A 19,076-nucleotide genomic window follows, 5' to 3' on the forward strand; every position below is an offset into this window, starting at 1 on the left:
TTCAACGAGCGTTTATATATATATATATATATATATATATATATATATATATATATATATATATATATATATATATATATATATATATATATATATATATATATATATATAAGGCACATGTGTTAAGCAACAATCAACGGAAACTTATGAAAATTACCTCTTTATAATGAACACATGATATCGTAATAATCATCGCTAAAGCCCTTTAATGAAACACAAGTAAATATTTAATACCATACTTAAAAAGGTACCTTTCGACGGTATATATCTATTTGAATATGAATGCGGGCTCAGGGAAACAGGATTAACGAAATTACATTTTAAGTTATATATATGCTTTATTGTTTCGCTTTTAATAGTTCTCAAAAATGCTTTTATACAGAGCAATATGCTTTGCGTGAACTAAACCCTATTTTCTTAATTACTGATAAAACAGGTAAACGTTTATTCATTTGACGCTTCAAAAAAGGTAAGCTATTGTCAATTTATTGTGCAATGTTAGCTGATCCTCACATATGGATATCACGTGGTAATTTGATTTGTAAACGTGCGCGTGCGGATTTTATAATTTTGGATGGGAGTTAACAATAGCGGCAGTTGAAACTGTTTGTAGCTAATCGTTGACCATTTTACTTACGTCTTTTGCGATAACCTTGCATATGCTTTTCTTGCTGCAGCCATCTCTGGTCGTATATCGCAAGGTCTCACACGGCTTCAGTTTAGGGTTGCAAATTCCTCCACCCGTGGTGCTAATAATCTCCGGGGGTTCCGAAACGTTCACCTTACAGTTGCTTAGTGGGTCAAAACCCTCGAAACATTTACAATCACCTGAAGGCGTTTACACGTTGATTGTATTACACTCACTTAATCATCAACAATGTACACATTGTGTGCTTTGTTTCCTTTGAAATTTGGTTGTGTATTTGTTTTTAAACGCACACAAGCAAATTAATCATGAACACAAGTGAAAAATACCCAAATAAATGTGAAAATTTTAATTACCTGTTTCGGTACAGTTACCATTGCCATAGCAATTGTCTATACACGCGGTTTTGAAGGTCTGTGCAATGTTTGGATATGCAACCTATGAGGAAGAGATATTTTCATCTATTGGTATTTGCTCAAGAAAATACATTCGTAAAACATTTTATATAGTTGTAAGCGACTTTCAGCTATATGCCAATTGAGTGTATCTGACGGTATTTTATTAATTTTATCATATTGTTTCATCTTTCAAGTTTGCAAATGTTTTCTTCATTTAATTTGTATGGGTAACATTTTTAATCAATACCTGGTTTCAGAATTTCGAAAATACAAACACGACTTGAGCTCGGAAAAGACTTAAGATTAGTTACGTTTTCAATAGCGTCTGATGAAAAGTATGTTTAGTCATGAACACAATGCTCATTCGTACCTGTAACTCAATATCCCTCTCCACAACTTGCTTGGCTACCGATTGTGTGCTAATACATGCAGATTCCGAGGCGGCAGATGAGCTTGAACTTCCATCCACCTAGAAGCAGACAACTTTACTTAACAGGATGAAATTATTTGTAATTTATCTTACGACATTGAAATCTACTGATCTACTGTTCAACTAGAGATGTATACATAATAAAATGCACAAATATAAAAACAGATGATAAAATAAAAACATTTTTGGATTGCATTCCATTTATAAAATGTACAGTTGTAAATAATACCATCTTGTCTTGGGCGCAGTCGTTTGATGCATTTCCTGCTACACTAGACGCGAGTGCTGCTTCTTCGCCGTTGCAGTTTGCAGTAAGGTACGCCTGACATTCCGCGACGGCTTTTTCGTACGAATCGTTACTAACAGACACTTGCCTCTGAAATACCAGTACCATAGCTGAGTTTGTGCGTCCATATATTATATTGTATCGTTACATCATTATTAAATGACGTGCTTGTAATGCTTAAAATGAGTACATATTATACTCTGATTGGTATGTCATATGTTTTTAACACTTGCTTTTGTTATTATGACGGTCGCAGTCGTTATTGTATAAGTAAACAAACCTAAGTTTGCTGTTTTTGTTTGCGAATTCATTGATAAAAGAAACATTTCATATATACGCACAAAGGACAGGACGAATGAATTTTTAATTTAAAGTACAACGTATGAAATAAAAATGTCGTTGTTGATGTTTTTGTTCAATAATACCTTTACGCGGACAACAGTACGCTTGAATGTTCGTATATTCTTTAATGTGGTAAGTCTTTCAACAGTATCATGATTGTCTACAAATGGAATGGATCGCTTAGTCCTGTCACTTGTCAACGTTCCAAAGTTAGATCCAGGATTGTCTTCAAATTGTGAACACCAATCGGCTTCATTTTGATGACACGTTGGTTCCCTGTTCCCACCATTGTCCTTCGGGCAAATGCAAAACCGCTCATCTTCATTCCAGCTGGAGAGGTTTGCAATTCTTTCTGGATTCAGTAGAGATTCTGCATCTGGAACTCTGCACAACAAAAATATTGAATGGTTAAATGTTTGAGTACATTATTCGATGTTTGGCATCTGTTCCAGATTATTTGTTCTATTGTATAAAAGAAAAGTGACTAAGATATAAATACTTACACTTCAAACGAATTTATAAACATAATTCTAGTGTAATCTTATCCTAACCAGATCAAAAAAAGTTCATATTCTAAGACATCAATCCTGCTAAGTCATTATAAATGTGTTCCTGATTGATCCTGATTTATTATCTTACATCCAAGACTTTGAAAACTTGTCAGGGTCACCTCCCCACCACCACCACCACCAGTAGTAGTTGTAAGACAAGGTCATCGCGCCGTCCCTATGTAAGAAATCGTCCCTCCAATTCCCGTTAAAGAGCCCACACAGTCCTTCAACATTGTTCATGTCATTAGGGGACGGGTAGATGTAGATGTTCATTGGAGACCACCATTGGGTCACAAAGTAGTACACCTCGATGGATGTCCCGTACGGTAGGTGAAACTATATTATAATTCATCTATGAAGGTTGTTCTCTGGATTCATCATTTGAGTCAATAAATTCCACAAATCAGAGCAAAATTTGAGCTAACTCGAATATTTCTACTATATCACACAGTCTTCATCAGCGATGTGCTGGTCAGTTGAGCGAATCACGTGACGTACGATGAACACGTGACGCGAGGAGAGAATTGTTCACCAACGGAAGCGGAAAGAACATGTAGCCAGATCCAACTCGGCCATATATGACCATTGCTCCCACACAGGACACAAGATCGATCCAAACAAAACCAAGATACTAGCATCCGAGGACTCGCACATCTAACGGCGGGTCAAAGAGGTAATCAACATCAAACATCGAAGACCGTCGCTAAACCGGGACGAGGGGCTGGAACTTCCGCCGGTGTACAATTCTCTCCTAGTGTCACTTGACCAACCTACGTCACATGGCCCGCTCAACTAACCAACACATCGCTGATGAAGACTGTGTGATATAGTCGAAACATTCGAGTAAGCTTACATTTTTCTCTGAGTTGTGGAATTTACGGACTCAAATGTATTATAATAATCATCATATTCACACGTGTATTAGTTTTTTTTTTATAGTAAATCGTACACTCTCTTTAGAATGTAGTACTTGTTTTAAAATGTGTCAAACAAGTACTTGTTTTAAAATGTGTCAAACAACTACTGTTTAAATACCTATCATTGATTATATAGTTAGTTTTAATGATTTTGCACTATACGTTTTGCTTAAACAACTTAAAAGCACGATAATTAAACGTATTTAGTTTAAAGCTTTTTTAACACGAAGACCGCGCGTATTAGGAAAGCAGTCGCACTGTTTGGCTGTAGCTTGAATGAAGAACACCCTTTAGAACTCCGTCACTGGTATTGACGGCTTCAACAATGTGGCCTCCATGGCAGTGGTTGACCACAAACAGGTCTCTCCCGGCTCGAATAGCAACACCGCATGTACATGAGGCCCACCCCCCATTACATGACTCCGTTTCAATTTGAACCTGAATGGCAAATATACAAAATTTGTGAACTAACAAGTGGTGCATTACATTCTAATGTATTATGATCAATCAAATGACTATAATTTCACATGCATAAGGTACTACAATAACATGCAACGGTAATGTTAATACATTTATTGATATGAAATACGAAAATGTACTAATAAAATGAAATGTACAACTGCAATTGATATTTATTTGAAAACTTGGGATAGAAATAAATATACCTCAACAGGATACTGTTTATGTTTATACATGATGAATTCTCCCTCCAGTTGCATACTGTAATATCTATAAGGCAGTCATAATCGGCATTTCTATTTTATTATGGATCATTTTCCCATAATTTCGGGCGTCGTTTTCATTTATGTTAAAGCGAGATTATACGATTTTGTCAATTGTTTATTAATTTATATAAAATGTGTAAAAAAACTTATTAAACATATAGTTCAATATAAATTTAAATAGAAGTTAAGAAGAACATGTGTCGAAAAATGCGAAAGAAGCAAGATATTTAATTCTGAAATCGAAAATGTTTGTACAGTCGAATTTGCCAGCATGTTAATCATGCATGTACGATGTGAATCTAAATTTAGTTTACCGGTTCAGTTACATTTCCTGCAACGGTTTATATTCATACGACACATGATCACTAACTCAAAAGACGAATGCTTCGGCTATTGTTGGAAAATATGTACGAAATATCTTCGTCACAATCGGCTCGGGCGCTAATTTGTCTTTGCTGCATTGTATGAAATTCGTCTTCAATGTATAATTTTTCTTGCCTATTTTGGGTTATTGTAACATATTTATCAATATATTACAATTTAACACATATAAAAAGTTCAATAATCTCACTTTAAAGGTTTTGCGTTAAATGTTATTACTTTTAATAAGTACGAAGTTTGAAACTACAGACAGTTTATCAAATGGAAAAAAACCCGTCTCTAGTCTTTGATTAAAGGTAAGACATTTGGCTATGCAATACACAACAATAAATGCATCACGACATATAACAGAAAAACAGATTACAAACGCGCCAAAAAACAAAGTGTAGTGTCTCAAATGGCCATCTATTCAGACTCAACCTAATGAAATCCCCGTTAAGTCTCTGTGCGCTTCATGAAACGACGTCTTGTTACTTTCCCGAATGCAATCAGTATGGCATGAAGTCCAGAAAAAATCATTGACACACATGAGACCACGATCATTATTCTCTGAGATTTATTAATCAATTAAACAAATAACAATGAAACACAATTAAACACTTACTGCCCGTCAAATGTTTGAAGCCTTGGATCGTTTGTTACATAACACAGAGTGTTTTTCCAAAAGTGGTTTTCGTCACGTACAACTATCTAATAAAAATCGTTAGCGTTTATTTGCAAAGCAATGAACATAGCATGCACTATACATCGTTTCTAATAATATCTGAACGAAATATCAATAACGCTGTGCTGCACTTGCCTGTATTGTTGTGTCTAATCTACATTTTTTCCAGAACGAGTCAACCTTTCCAACTGCCTGAATTTCCATAGACATTTTGAAGGAATCTCGCAGTGTGTACTTCTTGTTGTTTACTGTGGATAACCGTATAATAACTCTTTGCTTGGTTTTCAACGATTTGTCAATCACTTTATCCTCCCCTCGAAATATAGCTCCACATGTGTCCGCGCCCTTTTACGTATAATACAGCATAACATTCAGCCAGTAATAATATGTTTTAATGTGCATTATATTTGTATATTTCAAGAATCATTGCATATAAAACAGGTTACACGTTTTATAAAGGATAATTATTTTTAAAGGAATATATAAAGTATGATATTTAAACAGAAAATGCATTTAATTTAGGTATTGGTAGTTCGAACTCTTTCTAAATCTGTAAAATATTTATTTTATCCAATTTATCATCCATAATGGGTCCCTAACCACCGAAAAAAGAGTTGAGTGTTATACAGAAGTTATATTAAGAATATATTAACATGGTTTGTGCACTTATCAAACCTTAACAGCAACTGTTGAGTCGTTACATGTATACTGCTCAGACTCATCAAAGAGCATAAATTCCAAAAAGCAATCGTCGTTTGGATCACACCACAGTGGCAGATTGACAGTGAAATCAAAAATACTTTCCCCACCTCTTGAAATGTAGACGGTTGCGTTGTCTATCTGCAAATCATTTAAAACTCTGTGCGATATAATATATATATATATATATATATATAAATATATATATATATATATATATATATATATATATATATATAGATATATATATATATATATATATATATATATATATATATATATATATATAATATAAATAAATAAATATATATATATATATATATATATATATATATATCTATATATCTATATATATATATATATATATATATATATATATCTATATATATAATATAATAAATTATATTTTGAAGCTTATGACAATAAATCTACAGGGAAATATTAAATATTATATGTTTTCAACAAACATTTAAAGCAATTTGGCTTTCTAATGGAAACTCTTATTTAAAATTCTGCCTTAGGAAAACTTGTATATACAAATATGTATGTTATGAAATTGGTGGTAAAATATAAGCCGTCGATCTGCAATATTTTTATTATAATGTGATAAGTTGTAATTGGTGGAACACTTTATACTCACATCTACAATTTTGAATGTTTCACTATAAACCTTCGGAATTGCTTCTGATCCATTCATGTAAAATGTAGAAATGGAGCATTTCCACTGAAACAAACGTTCATTTGTGAAGTTTGAAGAAAAACGGTAGTCATGACGACAACAGCACAATAACTTTTTAAGAAACTGTGTTTGCATAATCGTATTAAAGAATCGAACAAATCAAAGATCGATTGTATAAGATGTGAATAAGAATTTATTGAATTGACAGCAATCGTAAAGAAATTTTAAATATTTGTGTGAAACTATTTTAACAATGAGACATCCAAACATTTCTGTACGATTATATTTTCCATCGGCGCTTAACGCTGCATCAAAATTTCGTGAGCCGAGCGGGAAGCATATGGATATAGCCAGTAATCTGTATGACGCTTGTTTACAATTCTGAGAGGTACATAATTATATTATTTAATTGAAAAATATGTTTCGTTTTCAAATATATTTTTTATCCCCACGCTTTTTTAAAAGCGTGGGGATATTGTAGTTATCTCCGCCGTCCGTCTGTCCGTCTGTCTGTCCGTCCTGGCCACTATCTCCTCCTACACTATAAGCACTAGAACCTTGAAACTTACACACATGGTAGCTATGAGCATATGTGCGACCCTGCACTATTTGGAATTTTAATCTGACCCCTGGGTCGAAAGTTATGGGGGTTGGGGCGGGGCCGGGTCAGAGATTTTCACTCATTTTTTATGTTATTATACATTAACTTCTTCATTTCTGCACCGATTTACTTCAAATTGATACTGAACCTCTCTTATAACAATACGGTCAATCTCAACTATGCATGGCCCCATTATCAACCATGGGGCGCCCCGCCCACATAGAACACACCCACCAAAAATTGCCTTTTACTATTATTTCTTCATTTCTACACCGATTCACTTCAAATTGATACTGAAATTCTTTTATGACAATACGATCAATCTCAACTATGCATGACGATAAGGTCAATCTCAACTATGCATGGCCCAATTACCAACCCTGAGGCGCCCCACTCACATAGGCCACACCCACCCAAAATTACCTTTTACTATAACTTCGTCATTTCTACACCGATTCACTTCTAATTGATACTGAACTTCTCTTATGACAATACGGTCAATCTCAACTATGCATGGCCCAATTATCAACCCTGGAGCGCCCCGCCCAAATAGGCCTCACCCATACAAAATTGCCTTTTACTATAATTTCTTCATTTCTACACCGATTCACTTCTAGTTGATACTGAACTATTCTTATGACAATACGGTCTATCTCAACTATGCATAGCCCCATTTCCAACCCTGGGGCGCCCCGCCCACAAAGGCCACACCCACCCAAAATTGCCTTTAACTTAACTTCTTCATTTCTACACCAATTCACTTCTATATGGTACTGAACTTCTCTTATGACAATACGGTTAATCTCAACTATCCATGGCCCCATTACAAACCCTGGGGCGCCCCTGGGTCAAACATGCGGCGTGGGGATACGCGTCGGACTCTGCCGCGCCATTTCTAGTTAAGAGTTTATGTTTACTGCTTACTAATATATGTTTATAGTTGGATGCATTTTCAGGGCCTATTCGATGCGACGGTGCACTATCTGAAATGTTGATCTGTCCCCTGGATCAAAAGTTATGGGGGTTGGGGTGTGGTCAGAGATTTTGCTGCGACTGCGATTCGAAAAAGGCTCATAACTACTGTGTCCCTTCAGATATTGCATTCATATTTGGTATGCATGTGTATCTAGACAAGACCTTTACATGTGCATACAATTTTTTACCCCTGTGACCTCGACCTTGAACTTGAGGTCAGCGTTCAGGTTTCGAAATCTGCGACCGCGATTTCTAAAAGGCTCATGCCTACTGTGTCCCTTCAGATATTGCTTTCATATTTGGTACGCATGTGTATCTGGAGAACACTTTTCCATGTGCATGAAATGTTTTACCTTAGGGTCCGCGTTCAGGTTTCGAAATCTGCGACCGCGGTTCAAAAAAAGCTCAAAACGTCTGTGTCCCTTCGGATATTGCTTTCATATTTGGTACCCATGTGTATCTGGACTAGACCTTTCCATGCACATTAAATTTTTGACCCCTGTCACCATGACCTTGGACTTAGGGTCCGCGTTTAGATTTTGATATATATTATGTGTATATCTCCGCCGTCTGTCCGTTCGTCCGTCCTGGCCACTATCTCCTCCTACACTATTAGCACTAGAACCTTGAAACTAACACACATGGTAGCTATGAGCATATGTGCGACAGTGCACTATTTGAAATTTTGATCTGACCCCTAGGTAAAAAGTTATGGGGCTTAGGCTGGGGCAGTGTCAGAGATTTTCACTCATTTGTATTTCCCCCCCCCCCCCGTCTAAACTGGGGGACATATTGTTTTGCCCAGTCTGTTGGTTTGTTTTTTGGTTTATTTGCTTCAAACTTTAATACTGGCCATAACGTTTGCAATATCATATTTGGCATGCATGCGTGTGTGTCTCATGAAGCTGCACCTTTTGAGTGGTGAAAGTTCAAGGTTATCCTTCAAGGTAAAGGTCAAAGGTCAAATTTTGCAATATTGAAGATAGCAACTTGATATCTGGCATACATGTGTATCTCATAAAGCTACACATTTGAGTCGCGAAAGGTCATAGTCAAGGTCATCCCTCAAGGTCAAAGGTAACATATATGGGGGGACATAGTGTTTCAAAAACAAATCTTGTTTTAGGTTATTTTACATAAATTTCTTCATTTCTACACCGATTTACTTAAATTGATACAAAACATTTCTTATGACAATACGATCAATCTTAACTATGCATGGCCCCATTACCAAGAGTTTTTTTTATGTTTTATCAATTAAGTTTTTATATAAATATTTATATACATGCCATTTTTTCTAAGCATTTATTCGTCATCCTGTGTTTAAAAAACGATTTAATTGTTAAAAAAGCACACGTTTTATGTTAAAAATCGTCAGTGCTTTTACTGTTACAAATCGTACACATATTTTGAGTGAATGTACTTATTTGATGATCTCCAATTACAAGAAACTGAACGAATTGATTTTTATGTGTTTTTAAAAAAAAATTTTTTTTACATATGCACATGTAAAAACTCATTTGCTGTATACCAATACATGCGTATAAACTTCTTTTCTAGAAGATTAAGATGGACTCCCATTAAGATAAATAAGCAAAAATGATTTAAGCCGTCATGGAAATATGTTCATTATGTCAAACAATAAATACTTAAATTGAAGAATCATTAAAGAAATGAAACAAAAGGACATTAAATAGTATCGTTTACCGGTTTGTCTACTGCACACTTGTTGAGAGGATTAGTTTTAAGATATTCTTCATACAGATATTCTGCTGGTCGTGTGTTAAAGCCTGTGTCTTCCAACGATGTCATTGTGTAATTATGGACGACCACGTCATCGATGATCCTAAATAAACCACAATGTTCGTCAATGAATATTTATTATTATGAATGTATATATAGTTTGCATCCGCTAGTGTCACCGTATAACAAAGTCAATATGTTTGTCTATAAGCGAAAGAAATCGTAGGTATGTCCAAAATAATATAATGGCGTTTACGTAGCTCCATTAAGTTTAGTTATAAAATAATAGAAATGTGTAAACGTTTCAATTGTTAAATTCATTTTTTATCTAAAGAATGCCGGAAATAGATACAACACTCGTGCTGTTTACTTATGTACACGTGATTGTAATGAATGAATATCTTTACCACTCTACAGCATACAGAAGTCCGATTTCAAATTCATATATGCAAGTCGAGCGTCGTTCATTAAATCCACTGACGTCTGTATTGTAACTAAACGTCAGCGAGGCTACAGTAAAAGAAAGTTAATATTCATGTGGTAGTTAAACTAACAACATGCATACATATATCGGTTAATATACAGTATCTGTATCACTTGTGTATGTTCATTTATAACAAGGTACAAACGAGAAGAATGCCTTCGAACTTTTTGTTATTTGTATTTTATTATAAAAAAAGGAAATATTCAGCACACCTTGCTTTTGAATGCACCTGGCAAACTCGGATAGTTTATATCCAACGCTGCACCGACAGGTGAAAGTCCTGGATGACAGTGACTCGATACAGGAGGCATGGTTTATATGGGCACATTCCGCGTTAGAAGAACATGGGCTCCCAAGAACTAAAATATACAAGAAAAGGCCTCTGTTTTGCTTAAAGAAACTATGAATCCCTATTTGAAACAAAACAGTATTATTATAACATTCGCATAAGAATAGTAAATTTAAAACAACATTTGTTTTCGATATTGCACTTAATCTTTTTGTGTAGTATACGTTGTGAAATTAAATGCAGCAAACCTTTTGGTCGACATGTTCCTTGTTGCAAACTGAGGTCTGCCGTTATAACGCACGCGCAAGACCCATCTCTGCACTCCGCAAACGAGATCGGTTTACATATGGAAGAGTCCATTGAACAATCTGATATGGTCAACAAAAATGAATCAGTGACCATAGTTTTAAAAGAATATAAAATTACATAGCACCTAATAATTTCGGATTGACATTGGTTGTAAAAAGGGTGTGTATGCACGACTATTATGTTAAGACTATAGTGATGTATTATATATTGACTTATCATTACAAACCTGTTTTGTTGTAACACACGCCTGTTGGTATGTGTTGACAATGGACATTTTTATTTTTTGATGATTGCAAATAATTTAAATGCGCATTTAACACTAAAAATGGTAACGTGTTTGTATTTTTACTTTACCATTACCAGACTTATATAAATATATATTTACCTTTTGCAGAACACATGCCATTTATGTTTACATGGGTCTGAACACACGAGCACTTAGAAGTTTGCACGTCACAGTATGCACTTCCGTTAATACTGGCACAGTGTTGTTCTCCGGGTGCACAGCTATCTCCGATTTCTGAAACGTTTTGTGTTAAAAAAGGAAAGTTTATAATCAAGTGAAGCTTTCCTTAGTTTAAAAAGATTTATATTTAACAGAATAACAAAACATAAGCTCTCGTCCTTAAATATTTAATCAGTTCTCAAATTTGACGTGTATCTTTTACCTCGAATATAGGTTAAGTTCTTTGTCCACTCAAACGGACTAATACTTGGGTAACAGACGAATGTGTTGTCCGACATGTTGGTATCATTGGCATTGTAACATTTCCCTTCGATAACGCACACTTCAGACAATAGAACCTGCAGAGTAAATGAAAACGCGTTTACATAAATACTATACTGTTAAATCGTAACATTTTTAGAAAGCTTTAAAGACGATTGATGTTTAAAGATATTTTCATGACGAACGTATCAATTTATAGCAGACATATAACACATTTATAAATACATCGAGGTGATGCTCAGAATCTTACCAATGGAATTTCCTTGATATCAAATGCGCTACTGAACAAAGCTGGATTCGTTGAGGTTGTCTCTCCTGGTTCATACACGGTAACCGAGCATCTTATCTTATAACAGAATTAAACAAGCAAGTACATTAAAGAAAATAATGTTTGGCTAATGTCTGTGTTACTTATAATCGCATTTCTGGCATGCGCTTAGTTGCTGGTTATTGTTTTTTAATAATTATTTGTTCTTCCGAGAAGGTGACAAACATAATGAAGTAGCAAGTATGCAAGACATAAATTCAAAACCATTGAAAATGTCATAGCACTATATGAAGTATACGTACCTCTTGATCGAGGTAACATTCTTGCCCAGAATATGTAAAAGCTTCTTTTAAGTTAAGAACGTGCATTCCACTTGTTATGTCAAGTTCCATTATGATAATTTCTTTACCGGCATGCCTTAAAATGTAACACGTTGTCATGAGTAGAATCAATTTCTGCTTTCTTCATGGTATTTAGATTATAATGTTGTATAGCGTTTTTATTGATTGTTTTTAATTCCCTTGTAAAAATGATACGGAGTTCTGTGTAAATAAGTCAAACCACGAGAGGGCTAACGAAACATCAAAATGTGAAATGTGTATTACTTCATTTAAAGGAAAAACAATATGCAAAATATGTTTTATTTGAACATGATTTGACTTATTTGCAACAGAGAGAATAAAAATGTTACTTTATGGTGATAAGGAAAAAAGTAAGTTCTGAATTGTCTGATGGGTATTTTAGTAAAAAACATTGATGACGCTTTCTTGGCGAAAATCAGTCTATTTCGCAGTGTTTTTCAATAGCGCAGCAATATTCAATTTTTGATTACCATTTAAGTCTGTGTATTTTATTCGCCAGCGGTGAAAATTCACATTTGATTTCAGTTGTCGAAAACGATGTGTACACCCACTCTATTTGAACAAACGGAGGCAATGTAGACCCCTGCCATGTAAGACCCGTGTGGTGGTCAGTACATGGTAACGACTTGGAACATGTTATTATTCCAATGAATGCCTTGTTCATAGTCCTATCGTTCGAAGTGTTGTTCAATTTGTCGGATAATAATGTACTATTGTCTTCTCCTTCCACTGATGGGCATTCACATTGATAAAACATCTGTATAAATTCGTACTCAACGTGGTTGTTCGTGTTATGAAGGCTTTCGTCTCGAGATACACTGACCGATAAATAAGTGCAATACAATTAATAGGGACATGAATGTCCTTTTCATATTATTGATAACAGGTACATACCAACATATATTCGTATTTATAATAGTATTTATTTTCAAAACAAATTGATAATAATAATAATTCTCAAAGAGTTAGTTTTTACCTCCAGCTTTTCAAGAACCCATCGCTATTCATACTAAAGGAACCGTTGCTCAATCTATATTGCATTTCTTGAAACGCAGCAAGGCCATCCATGGTAACTAATTTCTCATTTCTATCTGATATATGCATTTCGAGTGCATTAGTGTGAAAGTCCATGTTCACCGTTATTTGAATGCCGTTTAGAAGTCGAACGCTATATATTGCTTGCTTTTCGTACCACCACTGAAAAAATACACAGTCCATGATTTATTACCTTAATTAAATATCTCTTGTGCTAACATCGAAGTGTTTATAATAATTTATAAGTTTATATGTATAGATGTACGTTACCATATATGCTGTGTGGTATTGTTTCATAGCGTCCCCATCTGGATCCAACATCAAAAATCCTTCTACCTTGATTGAGTCACATATGTCGATCGTGTAAATGTTGTTTCCATTTCGAGACGTTACAGCGCAAAGACACATACGTGTTTGTGTCTTTGTACATGGTCCCATTTTAATCTGGATCTTAACACACCGATTACAGACATATATAGGCATGAAAAGTGTTGTTATAAATTATAAGTACATACAAATTATAATATTTGCATGGAAACACGCATAACTGCATTTCAAACAATAATTAATAGAGTACTTTTTATTCAAAACATTTACTTAACTATTAAGACCGTTCATGTCATGATCTGCTGTACGTCAAAGACAGAACTAAGCGTAAATCAATAACGATAAACCCCTATTTACTATTCGTTGTTTCTATTCACATATTAAAATGTGGTAAATATAGACGCAATTTAGTTTGTATTAACTTTTTGCTAAACGAATGACCAAATAGACCATTTATACCGTTCGGCGCTCTGTTCTGTCTTGTCTCAAAAAAGAACTTTTTTCTATGTACTATTGTACTATAAAAGTGGGTGCAGAGATGCGCACTTACCTCAACTGGAAATAAGTTGCTTCTTAGAAGAAGGAGTTCCCCTGCTTCATTTACCTCCAGAGAATGTGTTTTGTTAAGGCTTAAAATAAAATACTTCAATAATTATTATATGTAGAACGCTGTATACAACAAAAGACTTACATAAAGAGTAAATGTATAATGAACCTGCTTTATCAAACGCTTCATAATGACCGCGTGTGTCACTTGGTTTGCAGGAAAATCGTCCTTTAATTTAATAAGTAAATATTAGTATTTTGTAAGAATTCTTTAATAATTGCCACACTAACACGTGATGTGAAATGTTAGTTATCTTCGGAATTGTATAGAAATCAACTTTGATATTACCCGTCGGAAACTTCTTCAGTTTTGCTAATGACAGTTATTCTGTCGATTGTGTCCCATCCGATATGAACTGATGAATTGATCTCGTTTCCAGTATCGAAATAGAGCTACAAATGTAACGAAAGTGAAACTTGAGCCGAAGCAGCAGGTGAGAAACCTTATTATAGCATGTAGTCCATTATAAATGGGCTTATAAATGAGCACCAATTGCTCAACAGAAACAAAAGTAAACCACGACGCACGAATACACACCTAACATAAAATTAATCCAACTGAGGTCACTTACTTGGTACAGTCAATGCAAAGCATGAGGGTTGAAATCCGTTTTAAGAATCTCCATACCTCACATTTTGGCAAGAGTTTTATATAAACATTATAGTGTTTATAAAGTTAAACTCATAACATCATAATTTAAACTTATTGTAGTAAAATAGAAAATATTTAATTTTCATACAATTTAACCACTAAATTATTCTATGCAAACCAAAGCAAACGAATTTTCTGAGGCACGATACAATTGAAACACAAACAAAATCTCGTATTAAAATTAAAAATTTAAGATACAAAGGGCGACACTAGACACACGAAGCGATACACGATATTTTTCGCGACAGTCGCGGCGACGCACGATATTTTATTTTTCAAATATCGCCCATATTATCCGAATCTCGTGTATCGCGGTCTAATTTCAAGTAAGACATCAATATGAAACCAGATTTCTTTTCAGTACATGTGTAATCATCATTTATGGGTTATCCAGATTATTGACAAGCAACATTAATGTCCAGTCTATTCGTGTGTCTAGTGTCACCCTTGATGAAAGAAGTGCGAGATTATAGATGGCACTATCTGGATTCCGTAATTTTCAGATCACAGTCTTGCAATTGGAGTTGCGTTGCGCGAGCGTTATACGAATAAATAACATGGGATGCTTATGAGGAAAAGGATTTTTCTAACAGTAACTTTTCGTTTGGCAGAATTAACATCTTTACCATACAACAAAAAGGCTATACAATAAAACAAGATTGAAATTTTGACATTTTAAGGAAAAAGTCCAATTCATTTAAAACGTATAAATATCAAATAATACTAATATTATAATAATAAAAGCGTAACATAATGCGGAAGGATGAACTTAATATTATCGTGATTTTTTTTTCCATTGTGAAAGAACACGACTCACAATCTTCAAACTGCTAGTTGATTAAACATATGTTATGTACTTCAATTGAGTTTATTTAAGATTGAATTCGTCGCAAACTAAGTGATAAAGTCTTCTGGCGTATCCCAAACCCCATTATATAAATGAACTTCAACTTAATGAAGATGCGTGCTATTGAGTCTTGGAACCAAACAAACAACAACCAACGACAGGATCTTTACCAAGTTTAATTCTATGATTTCGAAACTTACTGTTACTGCTGTTCATGTACCGAAAATAATGTTGCTTTTTTATCCTGATGTGTGCATTGCTAGAAATCGAAAAATGACGTGCGGGAAATGCAACCGATATTGAAATACGTATATTTCTTAATCAACAGAAAAAAAGTATTAATTTAAAGGCGATTCACCAATAAGCAAAAAATGTACATAGCTACAATAACCTTATTTTTGTCTTGAACACTTACATAAGGTTTGTTGCTTCATATACCTTCATGTCCGATTGTCTGTACCCATTCCAAAACGCATGTCCAGAACCTACTGGCGCAAGTTTCACTTGATAAACGTCTTCAGAAGAAGGTGTCTCGTTAAGTCTAACAGTCATGGAAATCGTGCTGTACGACCAGTGATTGTAGTAATTATGTTTCATGCCCCATGCCGTCAGCCCTTGGCTTGTAAAGCCACATACTGACTGGCCATCAGGTTGACTGGCACAGGGACCTTCATTTAAAATTTTCCATTGAATATCGCAGTATGGCCAAGTTTCGTTAACAGTCGTTATACAACCAATTGGAGCTCTTGAATGAGATTGCATATATACCTCTCTGTCAAACGCGTAGTATGTGTGCCACTAAACGAGAGTACATACTAGTGTGAATAATAATACATATACACCAGTTCTAATCCCAAAATGACTTTGAACACAAACTACGTTTTTAAAATATATTCATACTGGGTACATGTTATTATAAGAATACACAAAATGTAACCATTTTTTATGCAAATTTCGTGTATTATATCTGTAATAATAATCCTACAATACTCAAGATACACACTTGAAGATTGCAATGTAGCGTGTATGTATACTAGTGAAATAGCTGTGTGTTGGCCGAAAATAGTACTAACTCGAATAAGTTTGGGAGAAGAATGCCTACACACATGGATTGATGATTCCCATCTACATGTAGATGATGAATATATATTAAGTCGATAATGATTCACTTCAATATAAATATCTTCTCTGTTAGACGCATAGCAGAATTATTTATATAGGCAATCGTGATAAAATATAAAAAAAATACAAATTTATATTATGGTTTTAAAGTGCATCTTAAGATGATTAACGATGAGCTTTATCAGAATATATTTTTACTATTTTGGAATATACACACATGCAATCAAACACTTTCCATAAAATTTACAGAATATAATGAAAATGAATGAGACATGTTTGGTGGTAAAATATAATTATAAACAGATAACATGAATGAAAGCAGCATCCCAATATGAATTAACCGATTACATATATTTTACAATTTTCTTGAGGTCGAAATATGGTAGTAAATTAATTAACACCAAATTGTGTTGTGAATGGGCTTATTTAAACGCGTAACCGGATTATTAATTCTTCAACACAATCAAACGTACATTATCAAATCCAACTAATTGTGTGCTGCTGAATACTGGCGTTGACCTAGGACCAAAAAGTGATTCTGACCATTCAAAACTGCAGTCAATCTGAAACAATAATATAAAAACAATATACGACTAATCCATAAATATGTGATGACTTTTAAACAGATGTTAGTACGTTATACTTAAATGTATCGTTTTGTTTAACAGACAATTGAATAATAAGTTCATACTTATGCCTGGAAGATATTAAATACTTGGAAAAGTTATTCGTAAAGCGAAAAGCTAAATATTGCAATACATATTTACAGTAAATCCAGGATGTGATGTTCTACAATTCTTTCGAATTTCCATTTCTGTTAAATCAGTAGAATTGAGCTTGTTGCGTTGATATGGCCCAGATGATTTACAATGCATTCTGTTAACGTACCTAAAAATATTGTAATCAGTATTCCCTGATATTGCATAAACATTATATGAACATTTAGCGATGCTATGTCTTAATCTTTATGAGCAAAGACGAGATGTAGCCGATCCTCGTTTTTGATATCTTTCCTTTTTAGTACCTTAGAAAAATGCATTAAGGAGCTCGGTGTAAGGTCACCAATTGAGCAATGTCATGCTGATTTAAATTAAACTTTTTCTATTTGGTATTGTTTTTATTGTGAACATTGATTTTATAGTTACCGAACGAACGAATAAATTATTTGTGAAACTTTTTGGACAAAGTGTGAGCTTTTTTTAGCTTCTTATATACAGTTTACATGTATCCACAACGATGACTTGCAGATGCGACAACAGGAGAGAAACATTTTGTACCATGCTTTTCTTTGTTTATGTCAAGCAACCAATTGCTAAACAAGGAGGCAAACTGAATGTGGTCACACAATAAGACATAACTCTCCCGCAGACAGTCCCTAAAGACTGGAAATAGGACAAGACCAAGATATGTACGGGGAAACGGAAAACTGCATCTACACAGCACAAATCAAACTGTTGTAGTATTTGTGAGTAATGTCAAATGTTAAGCGTCGTGATAAATCATCAAGTCTAGCTAATAATTCTGCGAGGTGAAAGTTTTAGTGATACTAAATCGAGTAACTAAACTATAAACATATTTAGTGATTCATATAACAACAAATATAAGTTGAAAAGAATATATTATAATAAAGTAATACGACTAAAAGAAGTATCAATAACGAAAATTAAATAAGCGCGTGCTAATTTATTAAAATCGAATTTGATGATCAAACCGATAAAGGATGTATATTATATTTTGCAACACAAATGAGGGTTATCCTTAAAGTTACCTTTTCAGGTTTTGGTAAATTGAAGAAACTGTCAAAATATGTTTCTGATTCTCAAATTTTCGTTGCTGTTTTGATAGCTGTGATCGAACAGTAATACGGAACATTAACCATGCTCTATAATACCCATTATATTCATCTTTTGACGATTTAAAAAACTGAAATTATACAGCGTTACAACGCGAAACGATTGAATAATTTGGAGAGTTCTGTTGTTGTCGTTATAGTTTGTGACACTACGAGGAT

General features: G+C 34.2%; 2 protein-coding genes across 2 annotated transcripts in view; both read right to left on the bottom strand.

The window, feature by feature from the left end:
- LOC127872821 (uncharacterized) overlaps window positions 1–13,255 on the bottom strand; it is an 18,776-nt gene extending 5,521 nt beyond the window's left edge. Inside the window, exons 1-21 of the mRNA XM_052416237.1 lie at window positions 12,947–13,255; window positions 12,417–12,531; window positions 12,097–12,192; window positions 11,788–11,923; window positions 11,505–11,639; window positions 11,059–11,178; window positions 10,734–10,880; window positions 10,445–10,547; window positions 10,002–10,140; window positions 6,680–6,763; window positions 6,016–6,180; window positions 5,476–5,685; window positions 5,281–5,366; window positions 4,236–4,299; window positions 3,829–4,008; window positions 2,742–2,989; window positions 2,186–2,486; window positions 1,704–1,850; window positions 1,415–1,513; window positions 1,003–1,084; window positions 638–828 (exon numbers count right to left, since the gene is read on the bottom strand). Coding sequence (XP_052272197.1) covers window positions 638–828; window positions 1,003–1,084; window positions 1,415–1,513; window positions 1,704–1,850; window positions 2,186–2,486; window positions 2,742–2,989; window positions 3,829–4,008; window positions 4,236–4,299; window positions 5,281–5,366; window positions 5,476–5,685; window positions 6,016–6,180; window positions 6,680–6,763; window positions 10,002–10,140; window positions 10,445–10,547; window positions 10,734–10,880; window positions 11,059–11,178; window positions 11,505–11,639; window positions 11,788–11,923; window positions 12,097–12,192; window positions 12,417–12,531; window positions 12,947–13,233 — 3,135 coding nt within the window. The 5' untranslated portion in view covers window positions 13,234–13,255. The remainder of the gene's footprint in view (window positions 1–637; window positions 829–1,002; window positions 1,085–1,414; window positions 1,514–1,703; window positions 1,851–2,185; window positions 2,487–2,741; window positions 2,990–3,828; window positions 4,009–4,235; window positions 4,300–5,280; window positions 5,367–5,475; window positions 5,686–6,015; window positions 6,181–6,679; window positions 6,764–10,001; window positions 10,141–10,444; window positions 10,548–10,733; window positions 10,881–11,058; window positions 11,179–11,504; window positions 11,640–11,787; window positions 11,924–12,096; window positions 12,193–12,416; window positions 12,532–12,946) is intronic.
- A 193-nt stretch (window positions 13,256–13,448) lies between these two features.
- LOC127875335 (uncharacterized) lies at window positions 13,449–16,734 on the bottom strand. The gene is made up of 5 exons (XM_052420326.1): window positions 16,382–16,734; window positions 14,734–14,837; window positions 14,389–14,467; window positions 13,782–13,961; window positions 13,449–13,673 (listed from the first exon to the last, which is right to left on the bottom strand). The coding sequence occupies exons 1-5, from the start codon at window positions 16,703–16,705 to the stop codon at window positions 13,449–13,451; spliced, it is 912 nt and encodes a 303-aa protein (XP_052276286.1). The 5' UTR covers window positions 16,706–16,734.
- Between the last annotated feature and the right edge of the window lie 2,342 nt (window positions 16,735–19,076).

This window comes from Dreissena polymorpha, chromosome 3, assembly GCF_020536995.1.
Source record: "Dreissena polymorpha isolate Duluth1 chromosome 3, UMN_Dpol_1.0, whole genome shotgun sequence".
NCBI classification, from domain to species: domain Eukaryota; kingdom Metazoa; phylum Mollusca; class Bivalvia; order Myida; family Dreissenidae; genus Dreissena; species Dreissena polymorpha.

What these genes read in the sequence shown, in the direction of transcription:
- LOC127875335 (XM_052420326.1), bottom strand. Translation starts at nt 16,705, where the DNA reads ATGCAATCTCATTCAAGAGCTCCAATTGGTTGTATAACGACTGTTAAC. An exon ending in ACAGACAATCGGACATGAAG is followed by an intron (nt 14,838 to 16,381) that starts GTATATGAAGCA and finishes TTACATTTGTAG; the next exon opens with CTCTATTTCGATACTGGAAA. An exon ending in ACTGAAGAAGTTTCCGACGG is followed by an intron (nt 14,468 to 14,733) that starts GTAATATCAAAG and finishes TTTTATTTTAAG; the next exon opens with CCTTAACAAAACACATTCTC.